The 25030-nt window shown below is 37.1% G+C and overlaps 1 protein-coding gene across 2 annotated transcripts; it reads right to left on the reverse strand.

Annotated features, from left to right (window-relative positions):
* Positions 1-1149: 1149 nt before the first annotated feature.
* Positions 1150-20673, reverse strand: me2 (malic enzyme 2, NAD(+)-dependent, mitochondrial). 2 transcript variants are annotated; one of them, XM_084728731.1, is made up of 15 exons: positions 20507-20673; positions 15138-15291; positions 10278-10411; positions 9987-10136; positions 9583-9658; positions 8072-8233; positions 7748-7961; positions 6522-6619; positions 5416-5529; positions 5143-5254; positions 4694-4836; positions 3961-4063; positions 3698-3768; positions 3042-3140; positions 1150-1912 (listed from the first exon to the last, which is right to left on the reverse strand). In XM_084728731.1, exons 2-15 carry the CDS (start codon positions 15249-15251, stop codon positions 1751-1753), a joined length of 1752 nt encoding a protein of 583 aa, XP_084584857.1. In that variant the 5' UTR covers positions 15252-15291; positions 20507-20673; the 3' UTR covers positions 1150-1750. The 2 variants fall into 2 exon arrangements, with proteins under 2 accessions (XP_084584857.1, XP_084584856.1); XM_084728730.1 differs by having other exon boundaries at positions 15138-15294.
* Between the last annotated feature and the right edge of the window lie 4357 nt (positions 20674-25030).

Consider the following 25030-nt stretch of genomic DNA (forward strand, 5'->3'; position numbering starts at 1 on the left):
TGAATTTGTTCCAAGGAGTGAAACCCACACACCAACCTACCAACACACACATCGACGACCTCAGCAACACAACTTTATAAATATTCTTTAAGTCTCAGTTTCCACAGAACACATACAGTAAACAAAATATATTATAAATAGAAAGTGGTGTGTATCCAATCATTATATACTGCACAAATATTGTTTCTTTAGATATCTGGGGGATTGTTTATATATCATACTTGAGCAAAAGAGTTCATTTCTATGGAGTCTTTGTACCACAACCCATTAAAAGGAGTGTTGATGACAGGATTTCTAATTAAATACAGCACACTTGCAAAACATCTAAGGCGGGAGATATACTTGCTTTTAACTTTGCATTCGCATGTGCATAATGGCTGCCTTGCACGTCCAGCGTCTATTTGGAGTACTGGTTGTGCACATATTCAGAAATTTACATACGTATATCATGCTAACAAAGCAAGTATATCTCAAGCCTTACACACCCTCCAAACATAACCTAGAATAAGTTCATAGAAATTAACACAATGTGACAAAAGCATTCAAATAAATATGATGAAGCGAACGCTGGTTTCTTGGGTGTTTTTAAATATAAATTTAATTTCCCTTCATAAAATCTTATTTAAATTTAATTTAAAGTTTTGTCTTTAAATATTCACTCCATTTCTCCCCAGAGTATCATCTGTTCCCTCTCTTTCCTCCATTTCTCTGTAAGTGTGAACACAAAGGCCGAGTACTTTATCCCTCTGCTCTACTAATCCTTCTCTGATAACCAACGTAGCCTGATGTAGGCATAAGTTAAAATAACTCTCTAAACATATGTCTTAGACCAGGCATTGGTTTGATCATTGAAGCCACCAGAGGCCCACTTGATGTGGAAAAAGGTGATGTCCATATTGTGTGCGTTAAGTTTAGAAATCTCTAGGTCACTATAACTATTCGCCATAGTAGTACAGTAAGCAGACAAACCAACCTCTGCATCAGGAGTGTACACAACAAAACTAGAGTCATTACATTCAGTATGGAGTGACTACCTTTAAAAATAGGTGAAAAAGATAGCAGTACTGTATATGGCATTTCTTGACAAAGGGGTAACTTATTCCCAGGCAATTTATGACTAAAAACAGTGGATGATAAACCCAAAAAAGAAACAATAGAGACATTTCTAATATTGTTTAAAAAACATTTTAACTTTGAGCAGTGGCACAAGAGTAGTGTTTGGTTTACTACTCACTGTACCCTTATTTTTGGTGTTTTGGTTTCTGTTTACTCGAGTATATGCCAATCACACGTAATTTCTAGTGATAATTTGCTGTCATATAGCCAATTTTGACATTATTTTTGTTATTTTCTTTTTACATTAGAGTACGGATCATTAAAACGCAGGCTTATCTCAAGGAATCAGAAATGAAACTGCATTTCCTCATTGCCCTTTTCCACCACCAGGTGGCCCTCCAGGTGCAGTGCAGGATGTGATGCAGAGATGATAAAGAACTGGGATATGAAGTGAAAATGCCTATTTCCATTCAAATGTCCTCTTTCCACTTCACCTGTTCACAGATCTAATAAGACTGGTGTAGCGCAAATACAGTAACACGGCAGCAGTATGGAGTTTCTACTGCAGAACACGAGCAGATGTATGCACTAAGAGAACTTTTATCATTTAAAAAGACCTGTGATTGAGAGTTAAATGGAAAACAAGCGAAGAGTGACATTGTGACAGTGGGCACAGTGAGGGTCTGCTCTACTTCTAGTCAGTCTTGGGACTGAAGCTGACACCCGGCCAGTCGTAGGTGTCGGGCAAGAAGGAGTCATAGTGGGTGTTCCACACAGTAGCGCGTACAAAGCCGTTCTTGTCCACAGGCTCAGGGTAGCGGAACGCCATGCCTTTGGCATAAACATACTCCACCACCTGCAGTAAGAAAGAGAAAGTTCTGTATTAACTACTACTAAAAATATTATGCAAATACAGGTACTGCACAAACATCAACAGAAGTTAAACTGAAGTTAAAATTACAGGACAACTGCAACCAAATCTGACTGGGCAGAAATATTGTGTCATTAAAATGGCACCCTGCTGTTGAGTTTTTTCTCTTTTTTTACTTTACATTTATACTGAAAAAGAAGTACAATGGATTTGAAGGAAAATTGTAATCCCACAACTACTTGCAAAATAAATTAATTAATTCACAATCAACATTCCTATATATTTACAGTATGTGTATTATCATCATTATTATTATTATTGTTGTTGTTGTTGTTGTTGTTGTTGTTGTTGTTGTTGTTAACAGATGACACAACATATATCAAAATGCTGGACTTATAGTTAAATGTCTTTTGAACCAAAAAAAATCTCAAGTTTCTTTTCCTTCCTTGCTTGACTAAAATGCTGCTAAATACTAAAAGCTGAAGTAGCACTGTAGTGTATACCGTTTGCCTTTTAGAGGTTTGTTTGATCTGGCAGCTAGCATAATCAATACATTTTTTTCCCCAAAACAAATTGAAAATCAGGACTGTCAGCTTCATAATCCAATCAATTTTTAAGACTTGTAAAAATCATTAAAACATTTTAAGGCTTAAAATTCAGATGATTGGATTTTAGACCTTTCAAAGGCAGAATCTGTGGGATTTGCCCAAGCTGTCTGTAAACACACCAGAAATATGGTTGATATCTGAGTCTGATTCCCAGAATGTCAAACACAGACATATTGGGTTGGTAAAGTGTCCCGAGCAGACCAAAATAATAAGAACAAGACAATACAAGCAGAGGACAGGTTTTCTGCAGATACAGCCACCACCACACACTTCTACTGGGTCGTAAGTGATGATTGAAAAGGACTATTTTTTATAAAGTTTGTACATTTTTTATTTATTTTTTGGGGGAAATGTCACATATTATGCCTTTAAGGACTCTGTAGGCTGTAGTTTAACATGATTGTGAATTATGAAAATCAATTCCAATAGAAAGACTAACATTAAGATGTTTATCAATAGCCAAAACATTTAGCCAAGTTGGAAATTGTGATTTTCAGTAGACTTGCCTTGACAGCCATCTGGACAGAGACCTCTCTGATGTTGGAAAGAGGGGGATAGAGTCTGCCTTCTTCCAGCTCTTTATCTGTCAGCTGCTCTGCAAGGGTCTGAAAGGAGTAGAAAAATAATTTAAGGCTAAAGATAATTTTCTAGGGTCTAAAAACTACTGCTATTATTTGCTTATAGCATATGTTTCTGTTGATTGCCAGCTAAATATAAACGTGCTCCTGACAAAATAAGAAAAATAAGTGTTTGGTCAAGTGACAAATTGACCAAACTATTAATATTCATATTACCAACATGCAAATTTCAACATGCAACATTTCAATATTGAACAAAGAGTGCTGGCAAGAAACCATCTTGTAATTTTTATCATTAATTGCACTGATCAGTGTAATCAAGTCAAATGCAGCTCAGCGAGAGAGGGGAGAACACAGATGGAAGAAGTGCAAAGCAGGATCAGCGTTTTAAAAGCTCCTCATCTGTTAGTTATTAAGCCAGAGTCTAGAAAGAGAGGGAACAGGAGACATTAAAGGGTTAAAGAGGGTTTTTATAACACAGTACAGCATATGCATACATAACAGAGTCAGCAAGAAAGTGGAGGATGGGGTGAGAGGGAGGTAAAGATGAACTTCAGCAAGTTTAAAGAAGACAGAAATCAGACCTTGGCAGCCTCTAAGAAGACGGTATCACTGATGTGTCTCACTCCACTCAGAATTACAGCCAAGGCCACACCTGCAACACACACAACATCTGTTTTATAACACACTGCATTTACTTTTTGCATTTTATTTATAATCTAATGATATACGGTGCAAAAATTGTGCAGACACTTGGCTTTGTTCACTTCATTTTTATGACCAAGAAATCTGTATGCATTTCATACTCTCTTCTGCTCTTCAATATAAATTCTGAATATGCTTTCACCTGGGAAGATGTAAGCATTATTCCCTTGTCCAGGAGTGAAGACGCGGCCATCACCCAGAGTCACTGGACCGAATGGACTGCCACTGGCAAAAAGACATCTACCCTGTGGAACAAAGAAACAATGTTTTTTTGTGTATTTTTATTAATAATCTGGTACATGAGAAGAGAGAGCAATGTCAATTTAGCAACAAGAACTGCAGAAAAACAATAATAATAGTGATTAGTAATGAAAGCACTGTGTACCTCAAAAGATCAAATGAAAAACAAGCAATACTTTCTACTGTTTAAGGTGTTTCCATACTATTTAAAAGTCAAAGCCACAATAACAAGGCAAAGCAAGAGGCAGGAAAATGCAGTTTCTCCACGTAAAAATAAATAAATATCAATTTAAGTGTACGCTACATTCATCGCTTTACCTTCCCGTCAGAGAGTCACTTCTGATGGGAAACTGAAGCCATCCAAGCTCTCTTCAAAGCCACCAAACTCTTTTGACAAAATCAGTAATTTTTCACAGAATGCAGGAGTTGCTCATCTGCTGCTGCCTCAATCTGTTAGTTTTTTGTTTGTGTAATTTTGTGACTTCAGTTAATCTGAACTCCAAACACACCAATCGAGGCAGCGGTGGACCAGCAACTCCCATGTTCTGTGAGGTAAAAGTTTCAGTTTCCTGTCAGAAAGGGCTGTCTGATGGTGAGGTGAAGTGTGAAACATATATACTAAATATAGTGCGTACATCAGTGAGTGTGTAGGCGTCCTCTGCTGTGCACTCTGCTTTAGCGGTTGGGTTACTCAGGGCAAAGATGATTGGTCGTTCGTTCAGGGTTCCCATGGCCTTGATGACGTCGTGGGAGAACAGACGTCCAGCGCCTGCCACACCTGGAAGAAGGAAAGAGAAATGGTGGTCACCCTGTGCTTAGGATCTATGATAATCCCGCGATTACGGCACACTGAGCCATGACAGGATGATACAAATAATAAATAGACAGTTGACCTGATCCAACCTCCCGCTTAGATACAATTAAATAAATCATAACGATACTATAAACAAGAGCATATTAATTATTTTACTCTTTACTATTCTCTGGTTTTATATTAATGGCTAAAACTTAAAAATGCATTATTTTGAAGTATACTGCGATTCTTTAACAATTACATCACTACAGAAAATGGGCTGTTTCTTACCAATAATAGCTGTAGGTTTGATGGTGTTGACAGCATCTAAGAAGCTCTGTACGTTCCCTGGACTGTCATGGACAAACGCTTCCTGGTTAGTGTCCGTTTCCTGTGGTCTGTCCTGGAGTCACATACAGTACATTGGAGGCAATAAATCAATAAAAATATAGTAGAACCACTGTTCATCATTTATACAGTCTATCAACAAGGAACTAGACAGGAAGCCACACAGACATATAATTTAATGTTCTGGTTGTTAATGTCTCTGTCATACACACTGACCTTTACAAGTAAACCGTATTTATCGTACATCCAGATTCTTTTTCTGGCCTCAGCTTGGGTCATCCCTGTCTCCATCATGGCCATGACAATCAGATTGGCAATGCCGAGGGCAGCCTAAAGAGAAAATAATCTCATCAACTCAAACATTCAAAGTATTTAAACAGAATCTCCATAGTACATCTTTCACCACTATGTTCAAATAAGAGGAAGACTAAGCAAATCCATACTTTTCTCAGAAATGTACTGATCAATGTATATGTAAATATAGAATTTTCTGAATAAGACATGTGGGATACGCCCTTTAGACGTGTATACAGTGCAGCCAGAATATGCATTTCAGTTGGAGTTATTAACCACAGTTTCTGACACATGAACTCTTGCCTGTTTTTAATCAGCTCTGTGCGCTGTAAACAAATCATCTAGCCAACGGTTTGCATGGCTGGGGTAGAGACGCATTCCCAAAAGAAAAGTGCAAATTTCTGGTTGGAAGGTGAACTTACTTAAAAACATTATGAAATGCTTGGTCATCAACAGATTCTTGAATATGCAAAAATATCACAATGCTGACCAGGTTGAACAAATGAAAGAGGGATGATGAGTTTGTATGCAACAAGTTGGCCATTGGTGGAAAACAGAAGAACACAAACACAAGAAGCAAAATGGCTCAAGGGGCTCTAACTGTGACACTTTTCCATAATCTGAGCATGTATGCCTGCATGTAAATGGAATATTAGTGGAATATTCATTTTCTTTAGCCACATAAGCAGTTTGGACATAATATCATCTTAATTGGAATAGTGACAGACACCAGAATATTTTGAGAATTTTAAACTCAATGGTCAATGGTGAGCACACATTTGATTCTGTAAAGTTTTTAAGTATTGTATGTTTATTATATGTATATTGTATATATATTATATATTTTTTGTATATTTATTATTAGTATTACCAGCTCTGGTCAGTAGGGGGCAGCATGACTCTTACAAATAGGTCTATTTCAATATGGAACATTTCAAACTGGGAAGAAAAAAAGAGAAAAGGGCAAAAAACAAAGCAAAAGCTAAGAGAACTTGAAGTGACCGATGAATGGATAAATATTATTTTACCTCTCCGGCTCCCAGGAAAAGCACCCGGTGTTCGGTGATGGGTTTGCCAATGGCTCTCTGAGCTGCTAACAGACCAGCAAGGGCTACAGATGCAGTGCCTGGAAACACGCAGAAGAAGACAATGGTCAAGAATTCAGTCTCTGACTTGAATAGATCACATTAATCATTATTTGTTTGAAGGCACTCGGGTGGGATAGGTCTCTGTCCACTTAATGAATATGTTGTGCCTATTGTTTCGTCGTCTTGGTTTGATTTTCAGACATCATAGCTCATGTCATGAATGCATTGTGGTCCAGCAACCAATTCCCAAATCACAGCTGTCAGTGGTTCTTTAAAATAAAATAAATATATAAAAAAAAACCAGCATGCTTTAAAAAAAGATCCCCAACAATGAAACAATTTAAAGCACTCCTCAAACTCAAGCCCAGACAAGCACCTCATTTTATCTGGTCTGCAGTAGCTTGAAAAGAATATAATTTGTGGAATTACAATCCATGCTGTGTTGCAGAAGTATTTTGTCCATAAACTTCATGTTGATATCTGCTTACTAAAAGCATCTAGCCACTAGATCTCAGTGTATTCCACATATTGTCTGAATATCAGCCATTTCCAGCATTGGCAGAGTTGAGTAGCTGTAGTTAGCAGCGTTAATAGTAGCCACCTCACAAAATGGCCAAGAAAAGAAGAGAGAGAGAAGGCAACTTATTGAGAGATAGGAGAGCAAATCTGCTACACATTTGACCTTCATAGAGACAAGTCAGCATGAGTTTCTTGTCTTATTATATTTCATTTTGTAATAAATTTTATAACAGTTGTATACTTACATGTATGCTAGCCATTATTTTTCCTGGACTTTTTCCTGGCTTTCAGAGCTACTTATTAACTTATAATTATTATTATCATGAATAAGTCATTTGTAAAACTAAAATAATAAAATGCAAAGGCAATTATGTAATATGCTAACAAGGAGATACATTTATAGTCTCGCAGTTACAACTGGCTGTTTAAGGGCAACCATAATGAAACTGTGTTTGACACCCCTTATTTAAAAGATAGGCAGTCTGTAGGGAAGGGTGGAAACATGCACAACCTCCAGAACGTTTCTTTAAGCAACACTAACTGAACTGGATTTAAGTTAATTCAACTGTTGATTTTAATTGAATAGATAAACTGGCATTATGACAAAGCACAACTCCTATATGCCGTGTGAAGGATTATATGTGAACCTTGGATATCATCATTGAAGGTGCAGTACTTCTCCCTGTACTTCCTGAGGAAGCGGAAGGCATTGTGGTTCCCAAAGTCCTCAAACTGGATCAGTGTGTCCTGCCCGTATTTGTCCACCACAGCCTCCATGAACTCGTCAATCAGATCATCATAGGCTTGAGAGCGATCTCGCTTCTGGTACAGGCCCATGTACAGTGGATCCTTCAGGAGTGTCTGACAGGAGAACAAGGACAAACATGCAAAGGATGATGAGGTTTCCTACTTACCCCAAAGCACGTACATGCACACAGTGTGCAGAAAACATTCACATACAGCCCTCCTACCTCATTGTCTGTGCCAACGTCAATCACCACAGGCAGACATTTCTCAGGTCTGATGCCAGCACATGCTGTGTACAGGCACAGTTTTCCAACAGGGATGCCCATTCCATAAACACCCAGGTCTCCTAATCCTAAAATACGCTCTCCATCAGTTACAACCACTGCCTACAGAAAGAGAGAGAGAAAGAGAGAGAGAGAGAGAGAGAGAGAGAGAGAGAGAGAGAGAGAGAGAGAGAGAGAGAGAGAGAGAGGGAGGAGGTGGGAAAAAAGCACATCAGTCAGTCAGCAAAACTGCAGATTAGTATTTCTCACAATGATGTGCTTGTAAAATGTTAAACTGGACTGTACCCAGATAAATGCAGAAAATGTGACAGTAATGGACCAATTCATAAGACTTTATTTTTAAAAACACTTTGTGATGACAACTGACATCCTAGTCTCAAAAAACTTATTCACCAGTATGACAAATTTGACCAAACTGACAAAGAATAAAATCAAACACATTTCCTGTATACTTGTATTTAATTATTTTTTTGTAAGTACCTAGTATTGTTTCAATTAGTTTTCAGTTTTCGTAAAAAGGTCTAGTATTAATTTTGATTTCAGTTAACTAAAATGTTTTTTTCAAACCTAGTTTTAGTTTTTAGTTTAGCTGTATTCAAGTACAATAACCTTGATTCATACTTGTATATCCACAATGTCAAATGCTGTGTTTCTATCCAAATGTATCACAATTTTTAACAAAATTTCTATTAAATCAGCAAACAAAAATGCAAATGAAAGCTTGTTTCCATCCACTATTCTTTTCTGATTATGAGGGGTTAGTTCATCAAGATAAACAGTAGGTGGGGCCAAATGTCCAGTTGGAAAACCATTTTGCCACTGCAGAAGAGGGGAACGCAACAAGATGATGTAATTAAAAAGAGAGCCAGGGGCGCCCCTATAGCTCAGTCGGTAGGGCGTGTGCACCATGTACTGAGGCTGTTAGTCCTCTGCAGCGGCCGCCGGTTCGAATCCCGCCTGCGGCCCATTTGCTGCATGTCATCCCCTGTCTCTTCACCCCCCTTTCCTGTCATACCTTCAGCTGTCACTATCATTAAAGGCAAAAAATGCCCAAAAAAATAACTTAAAAAAAAAAAAAAAAAAAAAGAGAGCCAGTCGAACCACAAATGAAGGAAAATAATGTAGAAAACACTGCGGAAATATGATATTTCTGTTTGTTTCATGTATTAATGTGAAAAAGGTTACATCAGATCTATGTGGTGCAATCACAGATATATTATAGAGCATGTTTGCTACCTTACAAGTTATTCAAAAAGTGAGTGTTAAGAATGTTTTTGCAAAATAATGCATGTTTTTGGACTTTTACTGTTTCCATTAACCTTTCCTAATGTGATACTTCAAAAAGTGCATAAAAATATATTTTCCATATTTTCAGTTCATTTCTAAAATTGTCGGTCTGCATATTTAAGAGCTGAAAAGGTGTCACTGTGGCAAAGTTTTCAGGTACTCACAGCAACGTTCGTCTCTGGCCAGTTGTCCAGGATGGACCGAATGTGTCCTTTGTCCCGAATGGAGATGAACAAGCCTCTGGTGAAAGAAACAAGATGATAATTCAGTACTTTAACAATACTGATAAGATTCTGCCAACAACAAAACAGGACAAAGAAACACATCTCCACAACAATAATATCCTTAACATTATTTCAGTCAAGGTGTTGACACAAATTTAACTCCCATTCACCATTAAGAAAAATAGTTCCAGCCAAAGCCTGTATTTTATCCAGAAGAACTCTTTAAATATTTGTAGTTATATAACTTTTATTAATGATTTTATTGGTCTACCACCAAAGTAAAACCAACACTAAAGTCTAAGACTCCTTGTAGTTGATTTTTAATAGCTGTACTGCATGCTTACTTGGGTCTTCTAAAGATGTGCCCATACTGTGTGCAGGCCAGGCCTACAGTAGGAGTGTAGACAATTGGCATCAGTTCCTCTATGTCCTCCATCAACACTCTGTAGAAAAGCCTTTCATTCCTTTCCTGGATGCCCATCAAATAGACGTACCTGTGCGGAAAATGAGGAAAGACACGAAAAGTTAAGCGTATCAAGGGAAATATTAAGGAAAAAATATGATTAAAAGAAAATGCTTAAAATCAAAATGGAAAAGACCATACTGTGGCTATAACTGGCAAAATATGTCCTTACTTCTCTAAGGGATCAGTCATCTTCTTCAGATTATTCTGAAAGCGCATGGCCTGAATGTCCTGAGTCTCCACTTTGGGAGGCAACAGACCATGCAGGCCCAAAATCTGTCGCTCCTGAAGAGAGAAGGCCATGCCCTAGGGAGAAAAAAAGACATAAGTGAGAAGGGAGAAGAGGAAAATGTAGATTATCTACCTTGTGTCAATTATCATTGTTAGGAAATAACTTAATTTCAAGCTAAGTGACCCTGCAGCATCGTATTATAATGGTTTTCTCACTGTGAGTGTGCAAAATATTAAGAGGGCCTGTTAACTCCCTAAAGGGACAAGTGTGCTATTTTATCATTTTTAATTAAGGCTTCTAAATAATTTCTAATGAAGTCAATTTCACATATTTTCATAAATTAAATTATGGTATTTTAAATGTTCACATCTCTGCCTATAGGAAATTACTTATTAAAACTAATTATTAAATGCATTCTCAGTTGAATAATGGCAAAAAATGGCAAAAAAAGCAAAGTCTCTAATTAAAGTTAGTCTCACAAATGTTAAATCTTTTTTCTTTCTGTGACATTTCTCGTGGTATATTATATTACTACATAATATCTACTACTATATTTATGTAAACTGTTTGAAAAGGTAAACAAATGTAGTATGAAGTATGCATTTTATGGACCACACTTCCCATTTCTGAGTATTGAAGTTTAAATATCATCTCTCTGCTACCAATATGTGATGTGTGTTTTAAAAGGGACAGTTCACTCAAAAATCCAAAACATACATATTTTTTTCTTAGAGTACCACAAGCGAAGTGACACGTAATTCCATTATCTTAAAGAACAGGCAGACATCTCTACAGCCAATACCTCTAAAACCTGACAACTCACACAAAAATAATCTAGTACTTAAAATTAATTCATAACCTTCATCAAAATAAAATAATAATCTCTGAACCAGTTTTCAGAACTTCATATACTGTGATTAGTACAATCCTTAGATTTAGGGTTTACGTATTGACTCTTAACAAAAGAGGGGCAGCTGAGTGAAAGGGGGAGACCAGATGAAAGCAATTTTGCAGTTGGTGAAAAGAAGGAAAAGAGGTAAGAGAGGGGAGTAGCCACAGTGAAGCCAATGAAGGGGACTCTGGGCAGAAACACCCCATCTATGAAGGAGAGGGTGATGGAGGAGGGGTACTAAGTGTTCACATTCCTGCAGCGTACAAGAGTGTGTATGTGTATGTAGATTTACAAACCTATCTCTGAATGAAATATGGGCGTGACAAATGGAAGTCATAACGTCTGGGCTGGGGGAAGGGGCTGATTACACTATGAGAGTGATGAATGCTGGGGGCTCCCCTGGTAAAGTGCTGAGTCATGCTGATGGAGCATTTCACTTCTCCCTGCTCTAGTGCTCAGTTCCTCTAAACATCATGCAACATGCAGCAAAACTCTGACATGTAGTTTTCTCTTTATATGTGGAATTGAAAGTTTAAACTTATTTGGTTCATTCAAATTGATATTCAGCATTTATTTTGAGTGACTTTAGTTGGTATGTCAGCTTTTCCATTAAATAAGATATCCAGGACAATTTCAAACAATTGTTCTCTCCCTGGAGGCTCAGCTTTATCACAAAAACATGTCAATTTTGTGTGCTTTTAGTAAAGATTTTTTTTAAATTCTTTTTCAACATATCAAAGCACATAGACAAGTCATATGATATACAGATAAACAAACTTACGAAATATACACACAACAACACATCAGTCAGGAATAAGGATGCTTTATTTTAACATTATTTTACATTTTAGAAATCTGTCTACTCTTTTGATCTGTTAGAATTACTCAAATTAAAGATGGTATCTTTAATAAGAATTGGAGAAAATTAATCATTTACATGAAACATGAAGCCAGCAACTAACTGAACTGCTAAGGTACAGAAAAACTGAGAATGATAATATATTTACTACCCCTGACAACTGTTTCTGTTGCATTTTTTCAATTCTGTATTGTTTAGTGATGTGTTTTAATGATGCTCATGATGTTCTGTCCAGAGCTGGAAACTAAAAAATAAATTAAGTAAAACACTGACATTGTTATGAAGAGTTAAAAACCAATGTGTCAAGTGTACACTAGCCAAGAAATCATTGGCTTAAGCTCATAGTTTATGTCTTCATTAAACTGCCCAAAGTAGATTATCCATCCTGCTTAAAAACTTTACCTACAAGAATTTATTTTGGGTCCACATAGTGAAAATCTGTATAACTAACACATAAAATTGGGGTAGAGGACTATGGGATCACAGCACTTTAAGCACACAAAGCATAATCTCACAAAATCCGTTTCAATTATTTAATTTAATCTTGCTGACAGTCTAATGTAATAAACAATGCATGTCTGCAACACTATGACCTTTACTGTTGGGTTACGATGACTCATGATGGTGCAGTCTGCTGATGCAAGTCACATTTCCTCTGAGGTTCCCTATGAGTAACCAGCAGGCAGCTGTTTGTGTCTTGCTTCATGCAGTTTTAAGTGTTTTTAGGTGCACGACACAATGAACTCTGTGACTTTAATGCTAGAAGACATTCTGCCATCTAAATATGAATCACAGCCAGACAGGAACACTGCTCACAGAAAGAACACTAAAAAGCTTTGAGCCTTCTTCTCAAAGCTTTTACATACTTGAGTTAGCTTTGATCAACAAATGGGTTTCTTAACTAGACACAAAGAGATAACATGAACACAATGAGAAATCAGGCCTGAAGTGGAGTGTGAATGTAGTTGCTGTGCGTACGGTACTTCTTGGGCCATCAGCCAGCGAACCCGTGACAAGTTTACATGTAAGCTGGAATCTCTATAAATAGATCGACATGTGCAGTCTGGGCTAAGTTTAGCATAACCTGCACAGAGTGATATCATTTCACTTCAAGCTGTCTCACATTTCAAATGTCATTTGTAGCCTGAAAAACTTGGCATGAGAGGAACCAAACAAAGTGACACCCATTTGTTATGGGTATTAAATGTGCTGTTCATTACAGAGCTATTTGCTGCAGTTGAAAAGTCATAGATTGTTTGTGACTTGAAGTCCCCACCTTGCTGCAGTAATGCAAGAGTGTCACTACTGCTAGGTGTGGTTACCAGTGCATTGCAAAAGCAAGACAAGTTTATTTGTATAGCCACGTTTAAATACGGGGAGGTTCAAAGTACTCTGCATGAGGTATAAAAGATCATTTAATAGCTGAATGAAATAAAAGATATGTACAAAATAACAGAAAACTAAGGAGGAAAACAGCATCTTTTGGAGTGCAGAAATAAACAGTCTCCAAGTTAGTAAGATGTAGTTGCCTTCATTTATGATTTAACAAACATATCAAACCACACCCAACTGTGTCTAACATGCGCAACTGGTCACGGCGGATCGCTACCCACTTTAAAGTCTGTTAGTCTGGTTCTGCTTGAAGATTGTGGTTGTTAAAAGGATGTTTCTCTTTGCCGCCAAAGCCCTAGTGCTTGCTCATGGTGTAAACTGCTAAATCTTTGTAAATAATATTAAAGTCTAATTATTATTAAGTACAGTAAATAAAGAGTACCCTAAGAAAACTTCTGTTATGATTTGGCACTACACCAGTAAAACTGAATTGAACTGATCACTGTTTTCAGCCTTTTGTCAATGTATTCTTTAATCACAAATTCTGTTAGTCTGTGGAAACTGCCCAAATGTATTAATAATAATAATTAACAATATTATCTGAAGGAAACAGATTATGTCAGCATTTGTGGATGAAAAACATGTTCAAGTTTATGTCAATAATTATGTCATTAGTTAGGAAGCCATTCGGAGAATCAGTTTTATTTATTTGTAAATGCATTGCTAACAATCTTGCTTCCAGTATTGTAAAAAAATGACAACACAAGTACAGCAAATTTGGAGAGGTTAAAATCTCATGACAGAGCTTTATAATTGCCTGAAAAGCATCCCCTAAAGATCTCCACTTAATAAATACCTAATAAAGTGTTAGAGGCAAGGCCAAGTCAAACAGCAGAGGAAACTTGACAGCAGCCATCAGCTAGTTGCTGAAAAACCTTTGGCCAGAGGCAAGTTTTTCTAGTTTTCCAGTAGTACCAGTCAGTGGCTTAGGGAGATTAACTGATGCAATTCTTGACAGCACTGTGTCATGTTGTCTGTACTGTAAAACAATTCACGCTGCTCTGCATAACCGTTGGTGTTTGCATGATTAACTCAAAACACTATGGTGTATTTAGATATTGTCACAAGTGAGTGTGTGTGCTTCTTATAGAAATGGTATTCTTTAGGGATCAATTATTTTTTTTTGCAGTCTGCAGGAATTTAAATGTATTTGTGTTATAGAAAAAAACATCACACAGTAAACCTTTGAGTAAATTCCTGTCTGTCACTCTCCAGCACAGCTCTCAGCTATTCCTATCCAGGGATAACAGAAATACTGACAGCTGCTGGGAGATTGAGGAGTGTCAGTAAGTTGCAAGGATGGAAAAAAATGGATATGGGGTGTCAAAATATAAGAAAAGTAACAGCCACAACTTTTAAAACAAACAGCATTTTATATGGTGTTTGCTCCAATTATGATTCGAAGTGCATTTTTGGTAATTTATCCATTGTAACAAAAGAATGTTATGAAATTCTGACATGCTTTACAATTATTTTCCACTCTGACACACAGAAAAATGTATGCCAATTAGCCTACTTCATAACATGACACACTTGGCATGGATCTAGCACAGACTGGCTGACATGTTGAAACACATATTAATAAAGCTGCCATCTGTTTAACCATTATGTTTTTTTAAATGCTGACACATGCACACAATCACTGTAATCCACTCACTTTGTTGGTGCGAGGGTTGAGCATGAGGGGCTTTCCCTTCTCTTTGGTGTGTGCCCATCTGCAAACAGAGACACAGGGCCTGAGGGACCATGTTGTTCTCAACCTGGACAGCATGGTGGACAGTCACTGATCTGGAGGGTCCACTGGTGGAGAGCTGCTGAGGACAGAACGAGATACAAAGTTGAGAAAATCACTAATTTATTGTGGGGATATGACATCTTCCATCTTCATTCTTAGAAAAATTGAAATTAATTTGCAAATGTTGGTTGTGTTCCTATGCTGAATATAATTTGCAGGTCTCCTGACAAAATATTTAGGCTGTTCACAGTAGTTCATACTGCCATGGAAAAGATTTTTAGGCTTCTGCTGGTTTTCAAGCCTAAGTATTCCCACCTTGTGTAATGAACTGTAACACAAACGTACCGCCGTATCTTCTAGTAGGGCTGCAACTTACTTACTTAATTATTATTATTGTTGTTGATTTATCTGTTGATTACTTGATTAGTTGTTTGATCCATAAAATGTCAGAGAAAAATGAGAAAAATGTCAGAGTATTTTCCAAAGCCCAAGGTGACATTCTCAAATGTCTTGTTTTGTCCACAACCCAAAGATATTCAGTTTTTGACTTTTTTTTTCTTAAAGAATTACTAAAACAGATTAATTAGATTATGAAAGTAGCTGGCAATTAATTTAGTAGTTGACAACTAATTAATTAATTCTTGCAGCTCTAGATTCAAAGAAGCTACCGCAAAAATCTGCTCATCAGGAAGAATGTTTATGGTGCAAATGTGAAACTATTCTTTAGTGTAAACGGGTTGAAAATTAACTGCTTTAAAGATTAAACTATTCTTGATCTGGTGTGTACGGCTACCACAACCTTTGGACATATGACATCCTCACACCATTACTGCACTTTGATATGACATTAAGCTATCAGCAGTGAAGACTGTCAGTCTACTGACACACACTTTATCACAGAAGCCTACAAGTGCACTGGGTGTATATAGACAGTCAGTCCCACACTCAAGGATTACAAATGCTGCTGGCAGTCAGTAATCTGGATGTGGGCAGAAGTGATTTAGTGCGTGATCTGAGAAACAAAGCTTTGAAAGATTGTGATAATCCTTTTCGCAATGAGCTCCACATGAAGACAGGGTACAAGCTAAATCATGGAGACATCAGTTGACAGATAGGAAAGATGTGAAGACAGATAACATGATGCTTCACAGGTTGGAGGCAACACTCAAACTAACAATGACAGAAATCAGAAGTGGCATCTGCAGAGCATACCTGATGGAAATACACGATTGCTACTACTCTGAGAGTGAAGGAGATGAAACAAGCTCATAAATAAATACACGAAACAGTATCTGATGCCACATCAACAACCACTACTGTGTTTTCACTTTACACAAGGGCCTCTAGCCTACTTTCAGCTGCTGTTGCTGGCCTGGAATAGTGTCTTCATTGTAAGAGCTATGTCATGCATGTGACCTGTGATTCACTGCTATGTTGTGTTGTGGCGGGTGCAGATAGAGGCCAGTAAGCTACTCTGTTTTGTAAGTTAGAAACAATTAAGAGCAAATTTTTCCTTCCCCTTATGACAATCATTGTAGTAAAAATTCATCCCGACTAAGAAATCAAAACATGAATGCTGCCTTCACACTGAACTTGGTGAGCAAACAGATCTTTTTTCAGTGAAATTAAAAGCAAAAATGACCATTTCCACTACACTTGTGACTCATTTCGCAATTGCAATGATTTTTTTTTTTTTTCAGTCCTAGCTCAAACTCCTTCTGGTCTTCCTTAATGTCAAGACCTGACCCTGAGGAAACACAACTGGACCTGTAAGCAAGTTATGTGGGGAACAGCAACTTGAGCATTATTGCATGCAGTTTCTATTTTAGTTCCTTGTAGTTTAGTTTACAGAGTCAAGCATAAGTATTGCTTTGAAATACAAGACACACAAGGAAACTACAGTCAACTGCAGTCAGCCATTACAAGAAAAAGGAACGTATAATTTTAGTTATACTTTAAACATATCGGCTGATTACACAGAAAAAAAGGCTTGAGCTCCTTTGAAAGACTTCATGGCCTGGAACAACGTGCAGCTGAGCTCAGGTGGCAAGAGAACAAACCCAGGGCCAGTTCATGTGACAAACAGCCCTCATCTGTACAGTCAACGTATTCCTGCTGTCCTCCACTGCTCACTGCATTATTCTTGTTTGTCCACCCATGTTATCATAGTAATAACCACCCAAACAAAACCACAGGAAAATATAAATGGTGGTACTATAAACAAAAAGGCATTCAAGCAAGATGCCATTCAAATTGGGCTGCAACAGTTATTCTTTATGCCAGTCCCTGTTTAATCACACTGTGCTGGTTTGCTTTTGATAAGAAACTAAGCCAGTTTCTAAATAATAACTGACAATTTTCTTAGCAAACAATAGGTTTAATTTTCCATTAGCTATATTTGTCAAAGAACAGATTCAAAGGGAGCACTGTGGTCAGATCATGTACCCCTCTCTTTGACCGAAATATTGGATGAAAGAAATTACAAGCATAGCCAGCTGGCAGAGTCTTGGCTTACAACTACATGTCCAGGAAACACTGCCTAGAAAGCAGCATTAAAGCCAAGACCAAAGCATATAAGCAGTACCAACAATCACCAGTCATTTTAATCTTGGTTTATTTGATACCCAGATGGGAGCCTTGATGCAGCCTCTTTGAATTACAGTCTTTGTTGTGCACACTGCATACGAATATTTTCTGGCTATTCACATCACCTTCAGCTTCCCACCTGTTTCTACAACATATAAAGCCTGAACACCTGATGAGGTCAGTATTTGATAGAGTGGAGCTAATCCTTTTTCATTTCATTTCCTTCCAAACTTTATCAGTGTGTCAGATCTAGGAAATCAAACATGTTGAGATTGTCTGTAATTGCTTGTTTCATACTTTTTGTGTCTGCCAAGAAGGAAGATAATCTAGGCCCAGAAACCATAACGAGCCAGATTGGTATCACTGTTGGACCAATGTACCTGGACACTTTCCACAGCCAGAAACTGGTCTGGACTGTTTGTAACTGAAATTGTTTGAAAGCAAATAGCTCATGGAAGCAGGCAACCAACCCACCTATGATCACACATTTGGATTTCTTCAACTTTTATCAAAATTATAATGGTACTGGTAATTTTATGCTTGTGATGAGGTGATCCGCACAAAAACAGTACAACAATCATACAAGCCATAAAACTATAACTGGTTTCACAACAAAATTGCTATAAAATTCAGTAGAAAATCACAATGTTACGATGGTAGATGACTGTCAGCCATCATGATGGATGATTGCATCGCCAATTGGCCCAACCACCATTACCAGGCTTTGAAAAATCTACAATCTACTTTAAATACTGCCCAGTATCAACCAAAGTTAGGAACAGTCTATCAGATGCAGGCAAAACATGCAAAGTGGCTTTGTTTTGTGTCAGTGAACATCAAAAATTTCAGATTTTTCAATATTTTCAATATGAAATGTAGGGAAATGATTTCAGTGTGTGAATTAGTACTTTTGAACATTTTCTGCACACTTTAACAAGACCATAATAATACTGATCTGGGGGTGTAAATAAGGATTATTTTCATTATAAATTAATTTGCTGATTATTGTCACAATTAATAATTTAATCAATAAATTATCAAAAAAATTGTGGAAAATGCTCATCACAACTTGCTGGAGCCCAAAGTAACATCTTCAAATTGCTTTTGTCCAAGCAACAGTCCAAAACCTAAAGATTCTCCATTTATTTTCATAAATGTCAAAGAAAAGCAGCAAAGCCTCACATTTTAAAAGCTGTAATCAGCACATGTTTGATGTTTCTGCTTGAAAATTACTGAAACAATTCGATTATCAAAATAACTGGCAAATAATTTTATCTTTTGATCCACTAATCAATTAATTCACTAATTGCTGCAGTTCTATACTGGTAATCATTGTCAGTGGTGATATGAAATTTTCATACCATTTCTACCTACTAAGTACTTACAGTACTACTCCTTATTGGATACACTTTAGGTTTAATGGCCACTGCTGAGAAATGGTTAACTAAATGCCAGCTGAATTGTGACATTTCGCTTTACAAATCTCACGTCTTACTCTTACTGCTTTAGCTTAAAAAAATCTAAACAGTTGAGGACAACAGGACAGATGGTGCAGTCTAGCCAGACTATTGCATTTTGCATTACTGTGTCTGGAAGTACTCTTAATATAGAGATAATTTGTGCAAACTATGACTGTATTGACTGAAGTAGGTATAATGTAATCACAAAAGATCTCCACCCCGGAAATTACTTGTCAATGGAAAGCTAGTTAGGTAAACTATGTATCCTGTCTCAGTCTAACAAGCAATCTATCACACCGACACACATTCTTTCATGTGTAAACTTTTTATGGTCGGAGAGGTGAATTTTACTGAGATCAGAGTACAGTAGCATAAAGCAAAAGCCATTAAACAATATTACAGGCAATCTGTATACTTGTGTTAACTTAAATTGACATTAATCATTCATTACACAGCTAGGTGTGGCTTTTACTGACAGCTGTTATTATTATTCTTCTCTCTGACACATACAGAGTTGCCCATCTTGTTTTTTCATTTGTGACATTGAATGACCATTGCATATAAAATGTGTAACAGTAACATATATGCAAAACCGAAAATTGAGTGACATTTGAGATGGTTATTTTGTGAAGATGTGAAAGATTTTGGTTACTAATGTGCTGCTATGTTGTGAAATGTGTTAATGCAGTATTAACCACAGTAGGTGTAGTTAAATCTTCTAAAATCATTAAAAAAAAATAAAGGGACATTGAAAATACCCCTCACTACTTCTATCTCCATCTTGTTTGAAGATGGAAGTGAAGGAATGTCACTGCTGAGTGTGAACATATACCAACTACGTTCACATAGAAAAATCAGATGGTCATGTCAAAAAACTCTGGCTGCAACTCACTACAGTGTCAGGCTAAATAGTTAGCCTAGCAATATCATTCACAGCCACAAACAAATAGCAGCTAACAACTGCTATAAGCTAACATTTGGCTAGCTTATAACTACAACAGACCAAGCTGGCTCGTCATTAGAGCACCTGTTCCGGAGAACGTGTGAACGACAGAAAATGCCAGCGTCATACTGTTTGTAAATGTTTGTTAAAATCCCTCCAACAGGAAAGTTGTTAACCTAATGAATTACATGCTGTCATTCATTCAGACCCCCTGCTCGCTAATTCTTGGCACAGAAATGGGAAGTTCTTAGATGACACATACTTAGACTACTATTTCCTGAAAAGATAACGGCTAAGCTTACCTGCTCTGCGATGATATAATACTGCAATTATTTCCGTTAGACGGGTCACTGTCAATAAAGCATTTTTCTCCAGTAGCTCGCCGTAAAACTGCAGTTGTTTGACCTCTTAGTTTGTCCCTTCGCGGTAGCCACAGATGGAGCCGCGTGCGGGTGATGAGAGGAGCCTCTCACACGCAGTAGAAAAGCTTGGCCGCTCAACCAATCACATGTTGGGATTTCCTTCTTGGTTACCGTAAAGACTGAAACATGCGCAAGATATTTTAGAAGAGGCCTATTAGTCGTAATTACTGTAAAAGAGAGTTGTTTTGAGTTTTAAGTGTGTTTTTATGATTTTTTTGTAATGTTATGAAAAAAGTTTTGTTTTACTTTTCTGAACTTTTTTATGTTCTGATGTTTTGCTGCTTTGTAGGTTTTAAAAGCCTGGTCTTTTGCATTTAATCATGTCTCACATTCATGACTCTGTGCTCAGGCATTAGTTTTCAACCTGGGGTCCGGGCCCCACTTAGGGGGATGCCAGAAATCACAGGGGGTGCTCCAAGACTTTATCAGCTCTGAGGTCCTCAAAATTAGATTTGCATATGTTTAGGCCATAACTCTGTGACCTCTCAGGCTCTGTGATAATGAATCATTATTGTTCTTTTGGTCAAGATGAGTGTGTATAAGCTACTCTGCTGGGTTGTTAAAACAAACAAACAAACAAAAAATCTACTAGAAAAAAGACATTTACCAAAGATAAAGGTTCCAAGGACTGAAACAACTGTAACTGAGGTTTATTTTGGACCATAAAGTTTGTAAAAAACCTTCTATGACATTTATGGCTTCATGTTCTTATAACCACTGGCATTATATTCTCAGGTCAACCCATTCTTGTGAATGTGGTATCTCAAGAACACCTTGAGGGAGGATTTCAGAGGTCAAAGGACATGATGGTTAAACTAAACACATTTACTAATTACCATAAAACTGCACACAAATGTCTAAAATGATAAAATGATGAAGCAATAACATCTTATATCCAAAGGTCAAAGATCAATTTCACTGTGACATCCTAATGTTCAGCTCTCTATCAGTCCTCTGCACTGCTTAGTAAAAATATTCTCTAAGTGAAGAGAATGTTTCTCACAGGAACTTATTCACTAGAATCACACATGTATAGTGAGAACTTTCATTAATAAATACACTTAATACATTTTATTAATTTCTTTCAAAATTACAGGTTAATACAGTGGTAAGTTCCATATTAAATCCCTGCAATATCTTCACTACATACATGAGTATGGACAGACATGGATGCAAACTACAACTTGAGTGGTTGATCAAGATACACAACAGTGAGGCTGTAATTCTATTTTTTGACTGCTCTGTTTTATAGGACCATTGACAACTAACTTGTCACTTTTCTGAAGTGGCTGCTAGAGGTCGCAACTGAAACAAAAAAGAGGAGGGAGAAGAGGGAGTGTTAAGAGAAAAAGAAATTGGAGAAGTATTAATCAAGCGATGTGGATGGAAATGGTCTTAATCTCTGTCTTTGCTCATGGGGACAACAGCTGAAGGTCGGCGGTGAAACAGCTGCAACCAGAAAAGCCTTATTATCTGCTGGAGCCTTGGAAAAAAAAACAAGAGTTAAGAAATATACATATGCATACATATAAAAGATAATAACAGATATAAAAGATAATAAGCAGGAGACATCTTCAAGTCAAAAAAAAAACAGACAAGTTTGGCTTAATCACTTCACTGCTTGCTCTGAATAAAGTAATAAATGGAAATACAAAGGTTCTATTTCAGATTAGTTAGAGAATATAAGGAAGGAAAAGGTTAATAATAAGACATCTTGAGGAACAACAATCCAGATGCCTTTGAGTTATGACTGACACAGCTAATCAGGAATCCTGCACAATGTGTCTGCTGGTCTGTTCCACCTGACAGAGCATCTGGCAACATATCCAGTCTGATCTGGTATAATCTAGCCTTGTGTACTTCTAAAGTGGTCTCACTGAATTTCCATATAAATGCATCTTTACATTTGGAAAGAAATTTTTGGCAGAAGTGGATAAAGCAGTTGTTGTTCTTTGCTATCATGTCCTCAACATCAGTTTGGTTGGAGTCAGGCTGAGACTGGTCAACAGAGCTCTACCTGAAGGTTATTTTATCCTTGTCACCAGAGTCGGTGGACTGAGGACTTTAAGAAGAGCTCATCTCTTCCTGGAAGTCGTGGAAGTGGAGTGAATCTCCACCACCTCCAGCGGTGGTGGAGGTGTCTCTTGAGATCAAGAGGAGCTCTGTTTGCCCTCTCCAGATGTCAAGTTTGTGCTGGCAGACCTGATGGCCTCATTCAGCTGTGTGAGTGGAGCTGAATGAACCTTATTCCTCTGTCATCTACTGAAACACTTCTTCCATTTCCACTTATTTTGTGGCTTTACAGCCGCAGTGTCCTCCAGTGTCCTCACAGCCTCAGATTCTGCTGGAGTCTTTATGGCTTCAGTGTCCTCCAGTGTCCTCACCGCCTCAATGACCTGTCCATGTCACTTGAATCAGAAATCTAGTGCAGAAACCCAAACATTGGAAAATTGTAAGCAGAAGTGGAAGTAGTTTTTCAAATTGTACAAACTCAACTCTAAACCAGTTTGGTCCTTTATTTTCTTGTATAGTGCATTTACTTACTCGTTTCTGTTCAGATATTTTCAGATGAGCCGGATGTACTTTTTTTGTTGTTGTTTTGTTGTTTTCTTGAAAAAAGCAAAATTCAACTTATGTATAAATAATTGTAATATTTCTTCCTTTTCCAGTATAATCAACATTTGTCAAGAATTTTACAAGAATTTGTGTCTGTATCTTGAAGAAAGAAAGGATAATGCAAGGTGTTGCACTAGAGTCAAGAAAAATTCTACTTAAGAAAATAATTGAAACTAGTTCATTTTTATTATAAACAAACTGAAATACTCATATTAATTGCAGTTTTTGTGTGTTTTAAGAAAACAGGACTTAAAAACAAAAATGACTCAAGTCTAAAACTGTTACAAACTGCCCTTAAGTAACTGATTCAAGCAATTTCTTTTTGTTGTGCCACACAAAAACATGAGCTCAAATCATAGTTTAAATATTGTTTTATTAATTTCTCAGCAAAAAACAGAAACTGCAAAAATTGATAATATCAATACTGAGCATTTAAAAACCTCCCAGCTGTTCTCGGATGAAAAGCTGAGGCCTCTTGAAGCATGAGTAGAAAAGAAATAAGAGCCCACAGAAATATGACTGTTCAACGAAGTGACACATAGTAAAAACAACAAAGTTTAAGCAATTTGAATAGTTGTGAAAGCCATGCAGAAGGGAGAGAATATGTTACATTCAGCAAGCTGGAAGCATAGAGTTGTACTGAGGCACGTTTTATACATTGCTTCACACACTTAAAAGAATTAACATCAGCTCAGTAACCACATGTGTTACAGTATCTCTTGTCATTATGTTATTGCTGGCTTCGGTTACCTGCAGGGGAAACTGTATAATGCTAAATGAGATCATTAGACCTGTAAAGATTTAAAACTAGACTTTTTTTAAATTAGTTTGACTGCAGCACATCTGTTTTTATAAATAGCTAAACAGCATTGACAGTTTGCACTTTACTTCGACATTTCTGTCAGTTAGTCCAGCAGTTCAGCCGAGGTATGATGAATACCTATTAGTAATGTGCCTCACATTACTGATAAAAATAAACATTAACAGTGGCAGAATTTCAACCTTTATTTCTGAATGTGCTATAGTGACTCTAAATGTGCTTCATGTCTGTTATGAATATAAAAGAGTACCTGGCGTTGCTGTATCACATGATGTACTGTCAGATATCCTCCCGTATGGCTCAATCCTTAGTTAGGAAGTCATACTATGTTGTGCAAATGCTGATCTGCTCACAACTTGTGTATCTTGGCTACCATGAAGGTACAAATATTATGGAAGTCAATATTTTTAGGGTTTTAGAAACTTTATGTGAGTGTTAAAAGTTAAGGTTGCACTGATTTATTGGCTGAACATTGTTGTCAGCTAATATTCACCTTGTTAACTGCATTTGGCCTATCTGCAATTAATATGACACTCACCAGTATCAGTTTCCAATGTTTACATCAGTTTTGTGCTCAATAAAGGTAGTGTTTATTATTTGCAGGAAGACTCAGATATGTTAGCTAGCGTACCCAGAGAAGAGGCAACTGGCTGGACACAACTCTGGTGTGACATACGAGGACAATGGGTGCCATGTGCCAAGATTTCTGTTTTCCTGGCACAAAAGGGTGAAAAAACAACATGAAAAGCAATATAAAGAACAAAAAAAAAAAACACAACCCCCCCCCCCCCCCCAAAAAAAAAAAAAACAACAAAACAAAACAGAATTTCATAAGTGGTGCGTCCATAGTTAACAACTGTAAAAAAAAAAAAATAAGTAAATAAACAGAAATATGGAACCATGGGAACATAAAACCATCATAGCACCACAGGAACATAGGACCACAAAGACATATGGCTATGAGAACA

Source organism: Lutjanus erythropterus, chromosome 10 (genome assembly GCF_056507025.1).
Source record: "Lutjanus erythropterus isolate fLutEry1 chromosome 10, fLutEry1.hap2, whole genome shotgun sequence".
NCBI lineage: Eukaryota > Metazoa > Chordata > Actinopteri > Lutjaniformes > Lutjanidae > Lutjanus > Lutjanus erythropterus.

Bases quoted from the DNA above. Each gene is read 5' to 3' on its own strand.
- me2 (XM_084728731.1), bottom strand. From the start codon at position 15,251: ATGCTGTCCAGGTTGAGAACAACATGGTCCCTCAGGCCCTGTGTCTCT. The intron at 10,412-15,137 runs GTGAGTGGATTA...TTTTCTCCCTAG, and splicing joins TCAACCCTCGCACCAACAAA to GGCATGGCCTTCTCTCTTCA. The intron at 6,620-7,747 runs GTTCACATATAA...GCGTGTTTCCAG, and splicing joins CTTCAATGATGATATCCAAG to GCACTGCATCTGTAGCCCTT.